A 21,384-nucleotide genomic window follows, 5' to 3' on the forward strand; every position below is an offset into this window, starting at 1 on the left:
ACAGAGCCTAGTCCCTCCACGTGCCAGAGCCTCCCCCTAGTTCTGGAGAAGCGGACTGATTAGCCCTGTCTTTCCCTATAGGACTGACCGTGGGTAGCTACCTGGGACGTAAGTTGGGGCTTGATCAACCCCGGCTGGGTCACCTGGGCGAGGGTGTATGTTGTTGCGAGACCCGAAACACCCGTTGACCCCAGGCTACAACACTGATGATACGTCCCAGGTGCATCCATGTGATGTATTCTTTATAGTGTACATTGAGTATCACAGCCAACAGAATGCAATATCATTGCAATAAATGGTTAATACTGATAGTGTACTAATAGTGTCTCACAAGCTATATCAGATCCATCACTTTAAGTGCAGAGCAACATCAAACTAACATCTCTGACCTGGTTGCTATGCAGTGTGGTGTTTTATCTTAATTCATTAAACATCTTAATTAAGGGCCTTATCAAGGTAGAAAAGCACCAACTGGGGATGTCCCTGTCCATCAGCGGTATATGATTAAATGTCCAATGGGAACAAAGCTGTTCAATGTATTTGTGTCCGGCCATGAAAGACGGGCAGTCTTCTCGTCAAAAGCCATTGCATCGCTAACCAAATCCTCTTTTTCCATCCAAACATTGCAAAATCGCTGTAAAATCCGCTATCTCTACCCAATCGTTTCTGCACAGTGTAACATTACTGTCCTGTTTAAAAATGAATGAATAAACAAGGATACTGTAGCAACATTAATGAAACCAAATGGACCCATTTGGGTATTGTTTTCATGTTTAATAGGTACAGTAAGCCAGTAGTGGTAAAATATTTAGGTACTAGCCTATAGCTTGTAGATTTGCTAAGTTTTGCCATTTCTTTTAAAACTGTGAAATGGTAAATGGTGCATTTATATAGCGCTTCTATCCGAAGCGCTTTACATTTATTGTGCCATTAACCCATTCACACACACATTCATACACCGATGGCAGAGGAAACCATGCAAGGCACCAACCTGCTCACCGGGAGCAATTAGGGGTTCAGCGTCTTGCTCAAGGACACTTCGACACTAACTCTAGGGGAGCGCCCCAGCCCGGTATCGAAATGGGAACCTTGCGTTTTTTTCAGTTCACTCTACCCGGCCACTCTACCCCTGAGCCACTGCCGCCCCAAAGTGAAGTGTTCACTAAAAGACCCTGGGAGCTGAGCTCCAAGCTATCAAAGCCCCCCACCCCCCATTTGAGAACAATGCACCCTGGGACATATCTGAGGTGTTTACCTGGCCCCCCTCAAACCCCCACCTTCAGCAATGCATGCTGGGATAGGTCTTACAGATCACAGAAGTGAATCTTTGAATGCAGTTTTCTGAGTTCACTGAATCTCTACAAGGCATCGTTCTATAAGCCATATATCGAACACTGGTGGGTCAATCTACACAAGCAATGTGTCAATGTGTAGCTATGATGATTCCCTGCTTTCATATGACATGAAAAAACGAATATGAAAAATGCCTAGAAGACTTATCGTTTATCGTGTGGGGTCACATTTACTTTGTGTTTCTATGGCGATACGGTTATGTCATTCTGCACCCCAAGAAGTCAAAGGGTGACTCCTTAGGATGTCAGTCCCAAGGAGTCACTATATGCATTTTGGGGAGTTTATTTGCATCTGATTTTTAAATCTCTGTGTTGTTATCCATGTCCTCACTGTAGTGTCTGATTCATCGCCCTTTGTGATTATTTTAATGTTGTTTTATGCTTTTCTTTTTTTGCTTTATTGTTAAATTACTTGTGACATTGTAATGTGATTCAAATGTTTGTTATCAGGGCGTCCTTGAAAAAGAGAGCTTTGCTCTCTTTTTCAAGTAACTAGTTGTACGAACTCTTGTTTTATTTTTGTATTGTTTTATTGGATCTTGTTTAGTCGATACACTTATTTGTTTTAGCTCATTTGATTTTGCCATTTTTTGTCTCATCTGTTTAAGACAGTAGGTAGCTGATATATTGCACTTTTACCTTAGCGCTAGGTATACTCTTAGTTGCTTGTTTTTGCAGGAAATGTACTTAAAACTTCTGGTGATTAGTAGTTTTCGTTCCCTACCTATGTTGAATACACTTATTGTAAGTCTCTTTGGATAAAAGCGTCTGCTAAATGACCGTAATGTAATGTAATGTAATGCTCTCAATGGGTTTCCCTGTGTGTGTGTGTGTGTGTGTGTGTGTGTGTGTGTGTGTGTGTGTGTGTGTGTGTGTGTGTGTGTGTGTGTGTGTGTGTGTGTGTGTGTGTGTGTGTGTACTAACTTGAGGAGGTGTGTAAACAGTACTTCCATGGTCTTGTAGTTCGGGAGAGGAAGAGTTCTGACCAAATCCTTCATGTATGAAACCCTCTGGTTGTACTCTGGTAACTCTGTAAGAAATTACATTAAATATTACATTAATATCCATCTGGTTATATTCTGGTAACTCTGTAAGAAATTACATTAAATATTACATTAATATCCATCTGGTTATATTCTGGTAACTCTGTAACACATAGTCAGTGTGTTAATTGTCTCTCTGATATAAACTTGTTATTAAACATTAATAAACATTAATCATACGTATAGCTGATATAAACTTGTTATTAAACATTAATAAACATTAATCGTACGTATAGCTGATATAAACTTGTCAAAGCTGGCGAAGGGGAACAGAGGTTCAGGAAGTTCTCTGAAGAACAGCTTCAGAGCTCCTGTGATGACATGAACCTCATCCCACTGTCCATCATCCAGGTTCAGGTTGTCTTCTACAGACAGACAGACAGACAGACAGACAGACAGACAGACAGACAGACAGACAGACAGACAGACAGACAGACAGACAGACAGATGTTTAACTTCAGGCTTCATAGTTCAGCTCTATGTATTGTCTTAGTTGTCCTTTATTGTGATTGGCTGAATGGTGATGGTTGTATTTTGTCTTTTTTTTGTCTACAAACACATCTTGGTGGTCCGCGGACCCCCAGGAAAAAAAATATATATATTTTTTTTACTTTTGGAAATTTTAATCCGACGATTTTATACTAGAGGTCCGGGCGCCCGGACCTCTAGTATACAATAAACAAGGTAAACACATGTGCTTGTCAGGGTGCGGGGTCCCCAGTTTAAATGTGAGTGTGTGTGTGTGTGTGTGTGTGTGTGTGTGTGTGTGTGTGTGTGTGTGTGTGTGTGTGTGTGTGTGTGTTACCGTGGTCAGCTTTGTGTCGTAGTCTCTGGATCACAGCAAGATTCCCACTGACCCTGTAGATCCCATCAACATCTAGACCTACACACGCACGCACACACACACACACACACACACACACACACACACACACACACACACACACACACACACACACACACACACACACACACACACACACACACACACACACAATCAGAGATTTCCAAATATGGGCATGAGTATAGTTATAGACTATATGTATTTGGCTTGTGTGTGTGTGTGCGTGTGTGTGTGTGTGGGGGGGGGGGCGGTAAGCATGTTACGTCACTTCCTGTACCGTCTGAGCTATCGAGACGTATATGGTTTAGCTGCGCAAGACGCTAACGTTGATATTATTGTATTATTGTGATTTGAACACACACTATCACTGCTAACTACTACCCTATCTCTCTACTGTGTGGCCACTTTATCGCTGCTTGGGCTGATTGTCTGGCTAAGGGACTAAGTTTGCCGTTGGTTGTTGGCTTTGCAATTAGAATACATCTCTGGTTATCAGGGACGTGCACAGATAGACTCTATGTGGTGCTGGAGCACCTGCCCTTTGCCCTCTTGACCAGAAGTGCCCTTTTTATTTTTTTATTTTTATTTTTTCAGTTTACAGCAGGGGTCTTCAACAGGGGGTCCGGGACCCCTAGGGGGTCCTCAGAGTTACTACAGGGGGTCCGCCAAATCTTTATGTGATATGGTTTTTCTTTTTACCATAACCACTCGAAACCTAGCATCCCTTTTCTGAGGAGAACTTCAGCCAAAAATAGCAGATCTACAAGCTCACAACGCCTCGCGCTGCGAGGCGTTGTGAGCTTGTAGATCGGCTATTTTTGGCAAAGAGGTATAGGTGTAGAGGGAAAAAAGAGCAGACCAAGTAAACAAAAAAAAGTATAATTTACTTGAGCACCTGCCCCTCAAAATGTCTATGCACGCCACTGCTGGTTATTGGTAGTTCTATAATGAGGAACGTGAAGTTAGTGACACCAGGGACCATATAGTCAAATGCATCCCCGGGGCCAGAGAGGGCGACATCGAATCAGATTTAAAAACGCCGGCTAAAAGTAAACATAAACGTTATGATACAATTGTAATCCACTGCGGTGGCAATGACACACGACTTAAGAGATCAGAGATCACTAAGATAAATGTTGAGTCAGTGTGCATAATACGCAAAGACAATGTCGGACTCCGTAGTTTTCTCTGGTCCCCTGCCAAATATGATTGGTGATGAGATGTACAGCCGTACATATTCATATTCATATTCATATTCCTCGAGACACCGGCCAGATTGGAGGTGGAGTTGCAGCCATATTCAACTCAGGCTTAATAGTCAGCCCCAGACCCAGGCTGACTTACAAAACGTTTGAAAGTCTGGTTCTCACTCTTTTACACCCAAGCTGGAAATCACTACAGCCTTTATTATTTGTTACAGTGTATCGCCCTCCTGGGGCCTACACTGAATTTCTATCTGAATTCTCAGAGTTTCTATCACGCCTAGTCCTAAACTCTGATAGAATCATTTTGGCTGCCGACATGAATATCCACGTGGATGTAGTAACCGATAGCCTCAGTAAAGCGTTTATTACGTTAATTGAGTCAATCGGTTTCTCTCAGTGTGTAGATAAACCTACTCACAAGTTCAACCATACCCTCGACCTTGTTTTGATCTATGGTATTGAAATTGAACATCTCATAGTCTTCCCATATAATGAGAACCTTTACGACCACTATTTAATAACTTTTGATTTTACATTAATTGATTACTCACCATTGGACAAAAATGTCTTTGGTAGAAATCTATCTGATAGTGCTGTGAGCAAATTTAAGGAAGCAATACCATCAGCCATCAACTCAGTATATTCCAACACAATTGAAGATCGTATACTTATAGCCCCTCTCAGGTCGATCACCTTGTTGATAATGTCACAGGCTCCCTTCAGACAACGCTTGACTCTGTTGCTCCTTTAAGAAAGAGGGTAATAAAGCAACAGAGGCTAGCCCCATGGTATAACTCTGGAACTAAAAATCTCAAGCGAACGTCACGTAAGCTTGAAAGGATATGGCGTTCAACCAAACAGAAAGAATCCTGTATAGCCTGGCAGAACAGCCTTAAAATATATAGGAAGGCTCTCTGCAATGCCAGAGCCACCTTTATTCTGTATTCATAGGGATCCCCATTAGCTGCCACCAAAGTAGCAGCTACTCTTCCTGGGGTCCACAGGATTACAAACAATACATAATGCAATAAAACATGTACAGTATTACAAAAACAAATTCATTCAAGACAAAACAAAAAAAACAAGTAAAAAATACAAAATAAACTAAAACAATTTAGCTTTCAACAATCCCTTAAATGACAAGTCAGTTAAAATTACAATTAAAATTTGGGTAATTAAAGTGTCTTTTAAGGAGTCTCTTAAAACTAGCCTTACTAGGTGCTTCAGTGATCATTGTCGGTAACGTGTTCCATATAGTAATTGCCCGATACATTACAGATCTGCAGACTGCATTTGTTCTGGGCTTCTCTTTAACCATGTCACCCCTAGTAGCCTGCCTGGTATTGTAATTATGACCATCTCTCACATACTGTATTTGTGAATACAAACAAACTGGTTCTTTAATGTAACAAATATTCCTAAAGAAACTCACTAAATCCCATGCCAACCTCTCCTCCACTCTGAGCCATGAGAGACTGCTCTGCCTCACACCCAACGGACAGGTCAATGCAAGCCTTGCAGCTTTATTCTGAGCTATTTGAAGTTTGGACAGATGTTTCTTGTCTGCACCTGACCATAATGCAGAGCAGTAGTCAAGGTGAGATAGCACTAGTGCCTGTGTCACCAGCACTCTAGAAGCTGGGGTAAGAAACGAGGAGCACCTTTTAATGCATGCTATTCCTCTACCCATTTGTTTTGACAATATTTTCTATGTGTTTTTCCCATGTTAACTGTGCATCGAGTGTGACACCAAGCAAAAGTGCTTCTTGAACCTGTTCAATATTTGAGTCTTTAAGTGACAAACACAGGTGATTATCCTCTATAGTGGCATGTCTGGCAGTGAACACTATGCTTTTGGTTTTTGCTACATTCAAGACAAGTCTATTTTCACATATCCAGTCCAATAATAGTTGCAGTTCAGATTGAAGTGTGTTTCTCAACTCGGGTAAGCTGTTTGATGCAAAATAGACGGTCGAATCATCAGCAAATAAAGTACAACCACTCTTTTCTAAAACTAAAGGCATGTCATTTGTAAATAGTGTGTAAAGTAGAGGACCTCCCCTGAGGGAAGCCACACACTGTAAACATTTAAAAGAAGAAAAACTGCCATTAAAAAACACACTCTGCATCCTATTGGACAAATAGCTGTTCATCCAAGTGATTGCATTTTGACTAAACCCATATGCAGTCAGTTTCCTTAACAACGATCTACAACATCAAATGCTGCACTAAAGTCTAGTAATACAGCTCCAACCATCATTGTTATTTCTGTATAAGATAAGCATTTGTCCACCATATCTGTCAGGGCTGTACACGTAGAGTGATCTGTATATGCATGCTGAAACTCAGAATTTAATTGATTAATTGAAAAATAATAAAGTACCTGCTCGAGAACAACTTTTTCCATTAGCTTACTTAATACTGGTAGAATATTAATGGCTCTGCTATTGACAGCTGAAAAACCCTCACGTTTATTTTTCGGCAGAGGTACAACCTTAGCGGATTTCCAAATCTGTGGAAATAACCCCTCCTGCAGACTCAAGTTAAAAATATGACATGTTGGCAATGAAATTATATTAGAAACAACTTTAAGTAACCGTCCATCAACATTATCCATACCAGCTGGTTTATCATTGTTTAACCCATCAAGCAGTTTTTTCACATCATCATTTCCTATTGGTTGAAACTTAAAAACACACTGTTTGTTTCTCATAATAATGTTGGATATTATTTCATGCGACTTACCACTAACTCTAGGAGAGCCCGTGTCCTTCCTCAACTTATCAACTTTATTTGTAAAATGATCATTAAAGTGGTTTGCAATATCCTTCGCATTTGTTAAAAAACTTCCATTAACCTCAATGAAAGAAGGTGAATTACTCTTGCCTCTGCCCATGATTTCATTTAGAGTTTTCCAAAGTTTGTTGCCATCATTCTTCCTCTCCTGAATTTGATTTTGACAATATGCCTTTTTCTTCTTTCTATTTAATTTTGTGACTTTATTCCTCATTATGCAATACATTTGCCATTTCTCAGTTCCTTTAAAATCTATAGCAGCTTTCTTCAACTCATCTCTTTCACACATACTCTGTCTGAGCTCGTCATCAATCCATGATGCTTTACTAGAGCCCACTGTACATTTTCTTAACCCTTTAAGCCCTGAAGAAGCATCTGTGTCACTTTTTGATTTGAGCTAAAAAAGCATTATTTTACACTTTGGCTATTCAAAAATAGCAGATATACAGATCTGCTATTTTTGAAAAATCGTGAAAATGTGTGCAAATCTTTTAATATATATATTGTTTTAGAGCGATTTTTTTTAACTCGAATCTTTGCTTCCGGGGGTCCCTGGAACATATATTTTTAGATGGGGGTCCGCGGCCAAATACATATCATTTTGGGGGTGCTTGACATGGAAAAAAGAACCACTGATATTATGGCGACATAAGTTTTTTCAAAAAACTGTTAAATCCCCCAGAAGCAAAGATTTGAGTTACAAATGTTCGCTTTTGAAACTAAAATCTCAAGATTTGCAAAAAAAATAACGATATTTCTAAAATAGCAGATCTACAAGCTCATAGCGCGGCACTCGGTGCCGCGCTATGAGCTTGTATATCTGCTATTTTTTGAATAGCCAAAGAGTAAAAAAAATGTTTTTAGCTCAAATCAAAAAGTGACACAGATGCTTCTTCAGGGCTTAAAGGGTTAATGGGGCATGCCTATCTGCTACGCACAGAAATAATTCATTAAATAACTTGAGAGCTTCTTCAACTCCATTTAATGCCAGCACCCGATTCCACTCAACATTCTCAAAATCTTTAATAAAATCATTTTCACAGAACCTTCTATATAATCCTTTATGCAATACTTTAGGCCCTGCTTTTGGAGTTTTAGTGTTTCTTACAATAGCCACAATATTATGATCAGTGAACCCCACAGAGACAGATACTGCTTTGGAGCACAAATCTGTGTTATTAATAAACATACAGGTTGCAGATGTATGCCCAGCATCATTGCAGTACACTCTAGTTGGCTTGTTCACCATCTGAGTTAAATTGCAAATGAGTGCAGTGGCATTCAACTTTTTCCTTAATGGGCATGATTCAGACAGCCAATCAATATGTCGCCTAGGACAAATGTTTCTTTAGCCATATCTGTTATCTTAATCAGCATAGAGCATAATTCTTCTAAATATTGCACGTTTGAGCTTGGGGGCCTATAGACACAGCCAATCACAAACGGTTTACAATGAGCAAGATGCAACTCCAACCAAAGAGCCTCAATACCCAGAACCATCAAGTCAGATCTAACCCTGGCTGGAATATGGCTTTGTATACATATTGCTACACCTCCCCCAAAGATATTCCTGTCATTTCTAAAAATGTTATAGCCTGATATGTTTACTCCCATATCTGTAATTGAATCGTCTAAGTGTGTTTCTGAAATAGCAAGTATATTGATATTTTCCCCATTTATCAAGGTAGATATTTCTTCAACTTTATTTCTCAAACTATTAACATTAATGTGAGCTATTCTTAACCCCATTTTTTGGTAGGTTAAGCATCATGCTTCTCAGTTCGTATCAATACAAGAACAACCCAACCTTCAGAGATGCACACACACACATACATATTTATTTAAACTTATCAAGTTGGTCCATGCTCCTATTATTCATCTCTAATAGAGGAAAACAAAAACAACCATAGGTTCCTTTTTGACACTCTAGCCAAATTAACAAAAAGTCATGACTCTACTGATCCGCGTATTCCTATATCCCTTAACAGCAATGATTTCATGATTTTTTTCAATGCTAAAATCAATACTATCAGAGATAGTATTGATAACCTACTACTCTCAGCCCCTACCGGACCGCCCTCTGATGTGATATCCTCAGAAGTGGCTGTACGACACAGTGTATATTTGGACAGTTTCTCTCCGGTCGAGCTCTCTGAATTCACTTTAATGATCACATCTTCCAAACCAACGACCTGTCTCTCGGATCCAGTCCCAACTAGATTACTTAAAGAGGTCCTGACCCCGGTTGGTGCATCCCTACTCGATATGATCAATATGTCTCTGGTGACGGGCTACGTACCACAGTCCTTTAAGGTAGCTGTCATCAAACCCCTCCTCAAGAAGCCTACTCTCGACTCAGGCATTTTGGCTAACTATAAACCTATATTGAACCTTCCATTTAGTACACCATCCATTCTAGATGGTATTACCTTGACCTCTAGGGCCACTGTAAAGAATCTGGGAGTCACGTTTGACGAAGAATGTCCTTTCAGTCCCACATAAAACACATTTCAAGAACTGCCTTTTTTCACCTGCGTAATATTGCAAAAGTTAGGCACATTCTGTCCCAAAATGATGCAGAAAAACTTGTTTGCGCATTTGTTACTTCTAGGCTGGACTATTGCAACGCTTTACTATCAGGCTGCCCAAGTAAGTCCCTAAATAGCCTGCAGCTTGTCCAGAATGCCACTGCGCGCATACTGACAGGAACCAGAAGAAGAGATCATATCACTCCTTCATTGGCCTCTTTGCACTGGCTCCCGGTTAAATACAGAATCGAGTTTAAAGTTCTCCTCCTCACATACAAGGCTCTCAATGGACAGGCACCAGTGTATCTCAAAGAACTCATCGAGCCCTATAAACCAACCAGAACACCACTGCGTTCACATTATACAAACATGCTTAAGGTTATAAAAAGGTTAGAACAGGAGGCAGAGCATTTAAGTTTCAGGCACCTCAGCTGTGGAACCTTCTCCCAGTCTCAGTCCGTAAAGCAGACACACTCTGTATATTTAAGACTAGATTAAAAACCTTTCTCTATGATAAAGCCTATAGCCGAAGTGTATAGACTCAGTCACCCTATAGTTATCCTCCCCCCTCCCCCCCCCCCCCCCCCCCCCTCTCGTCCTCTGTCTTCTCTCACTACGGACTCCCAGCTGCGGCTCAAGACTGTGACTGCGGACCGGGCCTCTCCATGGACCACGACCGTGGATTTCTACTACACTGCACTATACTATACTGTATATTATCTTAACATTCTTATATTATACCATTATATACTGTATACACATTATTGTTGTACTATATTATATTATCATATATTATCTTATATTACACCATTATATTTGCTACTATTGTTATTGTTACTACTTGTATCTCTTTATGTCTCTCCTCTGTCTCTCTCTCTCTCTCTCCTTTCCCCGACACGGTCGAGGCAGAAGGCCCCTCCCACCCTAGAGCCTAGGGTCTGCCTGACGTTTCTTCTAGTTAAGAGGGAGTTTTTCTTTGCCACTGTCGCAAAATTGCTTGTTCAGGATGGACTGTGGGGTCTCTGCTCTACATGTAAAGTGTCTTGTTGTTCAGGATGGACTGTGGGGTCTCTGCTCTACATGTAAAGTGTCTTGTTGTTCAGGATGGACTGTGGGGTCTCTGCTCTACATGTAAAGTGTCTTGTTGTTCAGGATGGACTGTGGGGTCTCTGTTCTACATGTAAAGTGTCTTGTTGTTCAGGATGGACTGTGGGGTCTCTGCTCTACATGTAAAGTGTCTTGTTGTTCAGGATGGACTGTGGGGTCTCTGCTCTACATGTAAAGTGTCTTGTTGTTCAGGATGGACTGTGGGGTCTCTGCTCTACATGTAAAGTGTCTTGTTGTTCAGGATGGACTGTGGGGTCTCTGTTCTACATGTAAAGTGTCTTGTTGTTCAGGATGGACTGTGGGGTCTCTGCTCTACATGTAAAGTGTCTTGTTGTTCAGGATGGACTGTGGGGTCTCTGCTCTACATGTAAAGTGTCTTGTTGTTCAGGATGGACTGTGGGGTCTCTACTCTACATGTAAAGTGTCTTGTTGTTCAGGATGGACTGTGGGGTCTCTGCTCTACATGTAAAGTGTCTTGTTGTTCAGGATGGACTGTGGGGTCTCTGTTCTACATGTAAAGTGTCTTGTTGCTCAGGATGGACTGTGGGGTCTCTGCTCTACATGTAAAGTGTCTTGAGACAACTTGTTGGGATTTGAAACTTTAATAAAATTGAAAATTTAATTGTGTTTGCGTGCGTGCGTGCGTGCGTTACCTCTTTTCTCGATGGTTTTGATACATTTCCCCACAAACTTTGGCACCGTTGTGTTCTCCCTGTGACACAATGTGTCCAGATGACAGCCAAACACATTGTCTACACACACACACACACACACACACACACACACACACACACACACACACACACACACAGGTTAAACTCCAGGATGTTAGATAACATTAGGTGATAAATACACTTAACAGAATATTGATTAATATTTGATCACTTCCTGTTGTTTTCTGAGTCGACACACCTGGAATAAATGATACTTTCATTACCATAAGGGTTACGGTAATGAAAGTATCATTCATTTATTAACACATTAAATCATTCTGACTGTTGATATTTATGAATGTATGTAATTAAGTAGCAGAGTAATAAAGAGAAATAAAGACACTGTCTGGGTCAAATAAAGACACTGTCTGGGTCAAATAAAGACACTGTCTGTGGTCAAATAAAGACACTGTCTGGGTTAAATAGAGACACTGTCTGGGTCAAATAAAGACACTGTCTGGGTCAAATAAAGACACTGTCTGGGTCAAATAAAGACACTGTCTGGGTCAAATAAAGACACTGTCTGGGTCAAATAAAGACACTGTCTGGGTCAAATAAAGACACTGTCTGGGTCAAATAAAGACACTGTCTGTGTGAAATAAAGACACTGTCTGGGTCAAATAAAGACACTGTCTGGGTCAAATAAAGACACTGTCTGTGTCAAATAAAGACACTGTCTGGGTCAAATAAAGACACTGTCTGGGTCAAATAAAGACACTGTCTGGGTCAAATAAAGACACTGTCTGGGTCAAATAAAGACACTGTCTGGGTCAAATAAAGACACTGTCTGGGTCAAATAAAGACACTGTCTGTGTGAAATAAAGACACAGTCTGGGTCAAATAAAGACACTGTCTGGGTCAAATAAAGACACTGTCTGGGTCAAATAAAGACACTGTCTGGGTCAAATAAAGACACTGTCTGGGTCAAATAAAGACACTGTCTGTGTGAAATAAAGACACAGTCTGGGTCAAATAAAGACACTGTCTGTGTGAAATAAAGACACTATCTGGGTCAAATAAAGACACTGTCTGGGTCAAATAAAGACACTGTCTGTGTTAAATAAAGACACTGTCTGGGTCAAATAAAGACACTGTCTGGGTCAAATAAAGACACTGTCTGGGTCAAATAAAGACACTGTCTGGGTCAAATAAAGACACTATCTGGGTCAAATAAAGACACTGTCTGGGTCAAATAAAGACACTATCTGGGTCAAATAAAGACACTGTCTGGGTCAAATAAAGACACTGTCTGGGTCAAATAAAGACACTGTCTGGGTCAAATAAAGACACTGTCTGGGTCAAATAAAGACACTGTCTGTGTTAAATAAAGACACTGTCTGGGTCAAATAAAGACACTGTCTGGGTCAAATAAAGACACTGTCTGGGTCAAATAAAGACCTCTTTGCTGTATTAAAGCTGTATTAAATACCTCTGATGTATCCTTTCTCCTTCACAGACTGCAGGGTTGGTCTTCTCTGCAGGAACCTCTTCAGTTTGCTCCTCACTCTGCCCTGCTCTGAGTCTGATGTACTCCTGGTAGCTGTTACCAGAACACAAAGAGTTAAATCTGTCTGTAGCTGGAAGGGAGTCTGACTCGATGGCGCCCTCTGCTGTTTGCATTGCAATCATTATATCACCAATATAAATGGTCTCCAGTTTGATTGGATTTTAATCGTCTCACGTCTAATGAAATGTATTATTCATTGTTTAATGAACAGACATTTATTATTCATTATACACACACACACACACACACACACACACACACACACACACACACACACACACACACACACACACACACACACACACACACACACACACACACACACACACACACACACACACACACACACACACACACACACACACATCCTGCATTGTGATAGAGAGTCTCTCTCTCTCTCTCTCTCTCTCTCTCTCTCAAAGTGGGCACTACCTTCCCTCTGCCAACCTAGGGAGGCCAGGGCTGAGCTCATGCCTCCTTCAATGCATGAGAGCCAACTGACCTTCTTATCACCTGACAGGGGGGAGTTCCCCTGGTAGGACGTAGCGTGTGGAAGGAACACGTTATTCCAACCAGTTCCTTTCCCCTCCATCAGGCGCCCCGGCTGTCATGGGGGAGGCAGTATAGAGACCAGGATTACTGCATGTTTTTGTGACCCTAGGGAACACGGGGAGAACATACAAACTCCACACAGAGTAGGCCCTTCCGCCAACCCCACCTAGGGTATGGGCGCTGATGACGCGGAGGAGAGAACACGCCCCCAGTGCCCACAGCGTCCCCTGCGGGAATCGAACCCAGGACCTTCTAGCTGTGAGGCGACAGCGCTACCGACTGCGCCACAGTAGAGAAAAGTCATATCTGATTGCATTAAACAACATTAAACAAGGTTATTTTACTCACAGCTCCTCTTCCTGTCTGTATCCTCCTTGTCTGAGGAGGCTCCATCTTCCTCATCTTCCTCCTCCTCCTCCTCTGACACATGCTCCTGGTCCTAGTGCACACATATTAATGTAATATTATATAATAATAACATTACAGTCTGACACTGTTCCTGGTCCTACATATCTCTGCTGTTACACAGTGACTGTACTGTGTAACCCAACCATGTGTTACACAGTACAGTCACTATGTAACCCAACCATGTGTTACACAGTGACTGTACTGTGTAACCCAACCATGTGTTACACAGTACAGTCACTATGTAACCCAACCATGTGTTACACGGTGTTAGAACGGAGGTTCAAAATGTTTCTAACTAAAACATGTGTTTGTGTGAGCAGGGAGATGACCAAGTAGAGCTTTAAAAAGAAGTAGTAATACTATGATGCAGTATTCATACTCAGTAGTAATACTCACCAGCTGTTTGATACTCTCCAGAAGTACTTTATGCCAGTCGTTGATAATACTGTCTGTGTCGTATTGGACCAGGTACTCACACCCCTGACGAGTCTTTAACTGTAATATAATAATAATATAAATATGAATAAGAACTGAACCAGGTACTCACACCCCTGACGAGTCTTTAACTGTAATATAATAATAATATAAATATTAATAATACTGAACCAGGTATTCACACCCCTGACCAGTCTTTAACTGTAATATAATAATATAAATATTAATAATACTGAACCAGGTATTCACAACCCTGACCAGTCTTTAACTGTAATAAAATCACACCCAGTGTGAAGTGGGCGGTGTGTGGTCTCCGTTCAGTTCTCCGTTCTCTACACTGGCTCCCCGTAGCAGCTCGGATCCAGTTTAAAACCCTGGTGCTAGCCTATAGGGCAGTGAAAGGAACAGCTCCTTCTTACCTCCGGCCTATGCCCACACCCCTGCCCGACCACTTCGGTCTGCCACCTCGGGGCAACTGATTGCCTCGTCACTCAAGGGCCCTTCTGGTCGATCGACACGGTCACGACTTTTTTCTGTTCTGGCCCCACAGTGGTGGAATGAACTTCCCACTGATGTCAGGACAGCAGAGTCACTGATGTCAGGACAGCAGAGTCACTGATGTCAGGACAGCAGAGTCACTGATGTCAGGACAGCAGAGTCACTGATGTCAGGACAGCAGAGTCACTGATGTCAGGACAGCAGAGTCACTGATGTCAGGACAGCAGAGACACTGATGTCAGGACAGCAGAGACACTGATGTCAGGACAGCAGAGTCACTGATGTCAGGACAGCAGAGTCACTGATGTCAGGACAGCAGAGTCACTGATGTCAGGACAGCAGAATCACTGATGTCAGGACAGCAGAGACACTGATGTCAGGACAGCAGAGTCACTGATGTCAGGACAGCAGAGTCACTGAAGTCAGGACAGCAGAGTCACTGCCCATCTTTCGCCGCAGGCTGAAAACCCACCTCTTCAGGAAACACTACCCTTCCTCTTTGTCTGGCTTACTTGTTGTTAACTAGTTGCACGAACTCTTGTTCTGTTGTTGTATTGTTTTATTGGATCTTGTTTAGTCGATACACTTTTTGTATTAGCTCCTGCTCATTTGATTTAGCTATTTTGTCTCATCTGTTTAAGACAGTAGGTAGCTGATATATAGCACTTTTACCTTAGCGCTAGGTATACTCTTGGTTGCTTGTTTTTGCAGGAAATGCACTTAAGACTTCTGGTGATTAGTAGTTTCGTTCCCTACCTATGTTGAATGCACTTATTGTAAGTCACTTTGGATAAAAGCGTCTGCCAAATGAATGTAATGTAATGTAATGTCTTCACACTGATGGAAGTTCACTTAAATAAAAGTATAGATTTGCATTGAATGTGTAGGGGTTAGGGGTTAGGGGTGTACAATGGTTGGTCCACAATGGTTGATTCACTTTAAAAAAAATCACACCCAGTGTGAAGTGGGCGGTGTGTGTGGTCATCACATGACTCACTTAAAAAAAACAAGACCAGGAGACCTGGTTCTGCCAGACCCAGACCCAGGCTAAGCCGGACTTCCCATGACGTGTCAGCCTGTGTCTATGCCTAACCCTCTGTGTCTTACAGTATAAATACCATCTGTATTTGTACTTGTGACATAACAGTGATGTCATGAGTAGTCTACGCCTATTTACTCATGCAGAAGAAACCTAAGGACAACCGGATAGACCATGTATGGACCAAATGGTGACAAAGGCTCATGTACCCAGCAAGCACAATGCCATCATGACGACATTTGGACGTCATCACCAGGACATCTTATGGATGGCTTTGTAGTGACCTCAAACAGCTGCTTTTGTGGCCAGTGTGGGTGATGAAAAAGCTGTTTAGATGTCGTCCCGCTCAACACGTCCAAATCATCCCCATATGGGCTGTGATCTGGCCTAGCTTAGATCTGGCCCAGAACGTCACCGAAGGACGTCATCATGACGTCTTTCAGTGACGTTCACGACTAGGCCAGATCACAGCCCATGTAGGGATGATTTGGACGTCATCACCAGGACATCTTATGGACGGCAAAGCCGTCCATAAGATGTCCTGGTGATGACGTCCAAATGTCGTCATGATGGCGTGTTGAGCGGAACGTCATCTAAACGGCTTTCTCATCACCCAAAATGTCTGTCAAACAAAAAAAGGCCATCATTTTGCCCTGGTGATGACGTCCTGGAAATTATGTAAAGATCATCCCCATATGGGCTGTGATCTGGCCTAGTCCTGAACGTCACCGGAGGACGTCATCATAACATCATCATGATGGCATTGTGCTTGCTGGGTAAGCCATACCTTTCAGGTCTGGCAAACATAAATGTGTTTTTTTTTAAATGCCATAGTCCTATTCATGGGGCTTCACATGTGGCATGTGTTTCACTAGCCAAGTCAGCCGAGTCAACCAATAAAGTCAGCCAATCACATTACAGCTAGTGGTCATCACACTGATGGAAGCTCACTTAAAGAAAAGTATAGATTTGCATTGAATGTGTAGGGGTTAGGGGTGTAGACTGGTGGCCAATCACCGTGCAGCATTAGTCAATGTCCAAACCTCACCGCCCCAATAATAATAATAATATAAATATTAATAATACTGGACCCCTGCTTTCCTGAAGAAAGGTAACCTGACTCTGCCAGATGGGGGCGGTATAGAGTAACCAGGTTCCCCAGCTGTGAAACAAATGTGTGTGAAGCAAAGCTTCTTGGATCTGACAGAGCCAGGTTAGAGGAAAGAGATGACACATGCTGTAACCATGGTAACATGCTGTAACCATGGTAACATGGTTGGGCAGTGGTGGCCTAAAGGTTAGAGGAGCGCCCTCATTGCCGAAAGGCTGCCGGTTCGAATCCCCGGAGCGGCAGGAAAACTCTGGGTGGAGAAGTGAATGGTCACCACTTCCCCACCACCGCTGAAGTGCCCTTGAGCAAGGCACTGAACCCCAACTGCTCCAGTGGAGCTGCTTAGTGGCCAACGGCATAAGACTGTGGTTGTACTAGTCAGCTCCCAGGTTTTAATGTGTCTGTCTGTCTGTCTGTCTGTCTGTCTGTCTGTTTGTGTGTGTGTTTCTATGTGCAGGGCGTTGCTGAAAATGAGCACTTGTGCTCAGCTACTACCCTGGGTAAAAAAAAACAAAAAAAACACATACTGTAACCATGGTAACATGATGTAACCATGGTAACATGCTGTAACCGTGGTAACACGCTGTACTGTAGCCGTGGTAACATGCTGTAACCATGGTAACGTGCTGTAACCATGGTAACATGCTGTAACCATGGTAACATGATGTAACCGTGGTAACATGATGTAACCGTGGTAACATGCTGTACTGTAACCATAGTAACATACTGTAACCGTGGTAACATACTGTAACCGTGGTAACATACTGTACCTCCAGAACGTTCTTCTTGGATGATTTGTCTTTCCACGCCCAGCAAACTGTAGACCCTCTGAGATCTACTGTGTACTCTGGTATCTGGATACTTTTACTCTGTTAAAATATACATAGATATACCGTTAAATACACCACAATACTCTGTTCCACTGTGTACTCTGGTATCTGGATACTTTTACTCTGTTAAAATATACATAGATATACCGTTAAATACACCACAATACTCTGTTCCACTGTGTACTCTAGTATCTGGATAAAAGTACGTAGACACACCTACGTAGACACACTGCAGTGTGACAGAGGAGCCAGTAGGAGGTGCACCACCTACGTAGACACACTGGTGTGTCACAGCGGAATCTTGTAATGTGGTACTTTTAACTGAGTAAAAGTATCCAGATACCAGAGTACATGGTGTAACAGAGTATTGATGTATATTAAACAGTGCAGTAGTAGTAGTAGTAGTAGTAAGTAGTATATACATAGTAATATAATACTAATATAATAATAGTTGTAGTATTACTGAGGTGCCACTAGGGGTCGTCTTTGGGTCTTTATGAAAGGTCAGGATTCCTCCATGCAGAACCGTCCATGACTGACCCCAGTTCTTCCTGTTAGAAACAATATAATAAATATATGTAATATAATAAACTGACCCCAGTTCTTCCTGTTAGAAACAATATCATAAATATATGTAATATAATAAACTGACCCCAGTTCTTCCTGTTAGAAACAACATCATAAATATATGTAATATAATAAACTGAGCCCAGTTCTTCCTGTTAGAAACAACATCATAAATATATGTAATATAATAAACTGACCCCAGTTCTTCCTGTTAGAAACAATAAATATAATAAATATATGTAATATAATAAACTGACCCCAGTTCTTCCTGTTAGAAACAACATCATAAATATATGTAATATAATAAACTGACCCCAGTTCTTCCTGTTAGAAAAAACATCATAAATATATGTAATATAATAAACTGACCCCAGTTCTTCCTGTTAGAAACAACATCATAAATATATGTAATATAATAAACTGACCCCAGTTCTTCCTGTTAGAAACAATAAATATAATAAATATATGTAATATAATAAAATGATACCCAGTTCTTCCTGTTAGAAACAATAAATATAATATCAGGTATTTTTGGACATTTCTGATACAGTAATAAATGTTTTTTCATGTTTGTTTGTATTAATTTGTTTGTTTATAAGTTATTCTTCTCAAATGTAAGAATAGAAAATTGACCAGAATATTTTTACATTTCTGACTAGAATGACAAAGAGTTAGGAGGTTTGACTGACACTTATCAATGTCATCAATATCACCACTGTTTCAAATGACAGTTAATTAAAGATGTTTTATAATAGTGAAACTACACGCTCTACAAGGTCACACAAGTGTTTCACAAGTGTATTTCTTTTTTTTTTCCTATTTTTTTTTTAATCCCACGATTTTTTAACCCTTTTTCACCCGGTGCCAATTGTCTAAGTGATCCTGGGCGCTACACTCCCCTGCCAGCCTATGGAGGCCAGAGCCGAGCTCATGCCTCCTTCAATGCATGAGAGCCGTCTGACCTTCTTGTCACCTGACAGGGAGGAGTTTTTCCAACCAGTTGCCTTCCCCTCCATCAGGCGCCCCGGCTGTCATGGGGGAGGCGGTATAGCGGCCAGGATTACTACATGTTTTTGTGAGGGTATTAACTACCCTGGGAGACACGGGGAGAACATGCAAACTCCACACTGAGTATAAAGACCCTTTCACCAACCCCACCTAGGGTATGGGCACTAATGACGCGGAGGAGAAGACACGCCCCCAGCGCCCACATTGTGTATTTCTTACCTCACTCTCTTTCCATTATCAGCGGTTTTAGTTTTGTTGAGAATACCAGCCTTCTCCAGTAGGTGGCCCTAGAGAGACACAGAGACAGATAAACATAAGCAGACATCAGGTATGTACATGTCCTATGTAGACCTACCTTATGCCTAACCTCATGTACTGTTATGTAGACCTACCTTATGCCTAACCTCATGTACTGTTATGTAGACCTACCTTATGTCTAACCTCATGTACTGTTATGTAGACCTACCTTATGCCTAACCTCATGTACTGTTATGTAGACCTACCTTATGTCTAACCTCATGTACTGTTATGTAGACCTACCTTATGCCTAACCTCATGTACTGTTATGTAGACCTACCTTATGTCTAACCTCATGTACTGTTATGTAGACCTACCTTATGTCTAACCTCATGTACTGTTATGTAGACCTACCTTATGCCTCACCTCATGTACTGTTATGTAGACCTACCTTATGCCTAACCTCTACTGTTATGTAGACCTACCTTATGCCTAACCTCATGTACTGTTATGTAGACCTACCTTATGCCTAACCTCATGTACTGTTATGTAGACCTACCTTATGCCTAACCTCATGTACTGTTATGTAGACCTACCTTATGTCTAACCTCTACTGTTATGTAGACCTACCTTATGTCTAACCTCTACTGTTATGTAGACCTACCTTATGTCTAACCTCATGTACTGTTATGTAGACCTACCTTATGCCTAACCTCATGTACTGTTATGTAGACCTACCTTATGTCTAACCTCTACTGTTATGTAGACCTACCTTATGCCTAACCTCATGTACTGTTATGTAGACCTACCTTATGCCTAACCTCTACTGTTATGTAGACCTACCTTATGCCTAACCTCTACTGTTATGTAGACCTACCTTATGTCTAACCTCTACTGTTATGTAGACCTACCTTATGTCTAACCTCTACTGTTATGTAGACCTACCTTATGCCTAACCTCTACTGTTATGTAGACCTACCTTATGTCTCACCTCATGTACTGTTATGTAGACCTACCTTATGTCTAACCTCTACTGTTATGTAGACCTACCTTATGTCTAACCTCTACTGTTATGTAGACCTACCTTATGCCTAACCTCATGTACTGTTATGTAGACCTACCTTATGCCTAACCTCTACTGTTATGTAGACCTACCTTATGTCTAACCTCTACTGTTATGTAGACCTACCTTATGCCTAACCTCATGTACTGTTATGTAGACCTACCTTATGCCTAACCTCATGTACTGTTATGTAGACCTACCTTATGTCTAACCTCATGTACTGTTATGTAGACCTACCTTATGTCTAACCTCTACTGTTATGTAGACCTACCTTATGTCTAACCTCATGTACTGTTATGTAGACCTACCTTATGCCTAACCTCATGTACTGTTATGTAGACCTACCTTATGTCTAACCTCTACTGTTATGTAGACCTACCTTATGCCTAACCTCATGTACTGTTATGTAGACCTACCTTATGTCTAACCTCTACTGTTATGTAGACCTACCTTATGTCTAACCTCATGTACTGTTATGTAGACCTACCTTATGCCTAACCTCTACTGTTATGTAGACCTACCTTATGTCTAACCTCATCTA

At 41.4% G+C, this 21,384-nt stretch overlaps 1 protein-coding gene across 1 annotated transcript in view; it reads right to left on the reverse strand.

The window, feature by feature from the left end:
• The window catches only part of LOC311054880 (rho GTPase-activating protein 27-like), a 77,922-nt gene that overhangs the window by 4,310 nt on the left and 52,228 nt on the right, over positions 1-21,384 (reverse strand). Inside the window, exons 15-24 of the mRNA XM_084070876.1 lie at positions 19,763-19,830; positions 18,432-18,519; positions 17,909-18,007; positions 14,452-14,550; positions 13,996-14,086; positions 13,018-13,128; positions 11,529-11,627; positions 3,201-3,278; positions 2,626-2,760; positions 2,277-2,382 (exon numbers count right to left, since the gene is read on the reverse strand). Coding sequence (XP_083927002.1) covers positions 2,277-2,382; positions 2,626-2,760; positions 3,201-3,278; positions 11,529-11,627; positions 13,018-13,128; positions 13,996-14,086; positions 14,452-14,550; positions 17,909-18,007; positions 18,432-18,519; positions 19,763-19,830 — 974 coding nt within the window. The remainder of the gene's footprint in view (positions 1-2,276; positions 2,383-2,625; positions 2,761-3,200; positions 3,279-11,528; positions 11,628-13,017; positions 13,129-13,995; positions 14,087-14,451; positions 14,551-17,908; positions 18,008-18,431; positions 18,520-19,762; positions 19,831-21,384) is intronic.

This window comes from Gymnoscopelus microlampas, assembly GCF_963454915.1.
Source record: "Gymnoscopelus microlampas genome assembly, chromosome: 11".
NCBI lineage: Eukaryota > Metazoa > Chordata > Actinopteri > Myctophiformes > Myctophidae > Gymnoscopelus > Gymnoscopelus microlampas.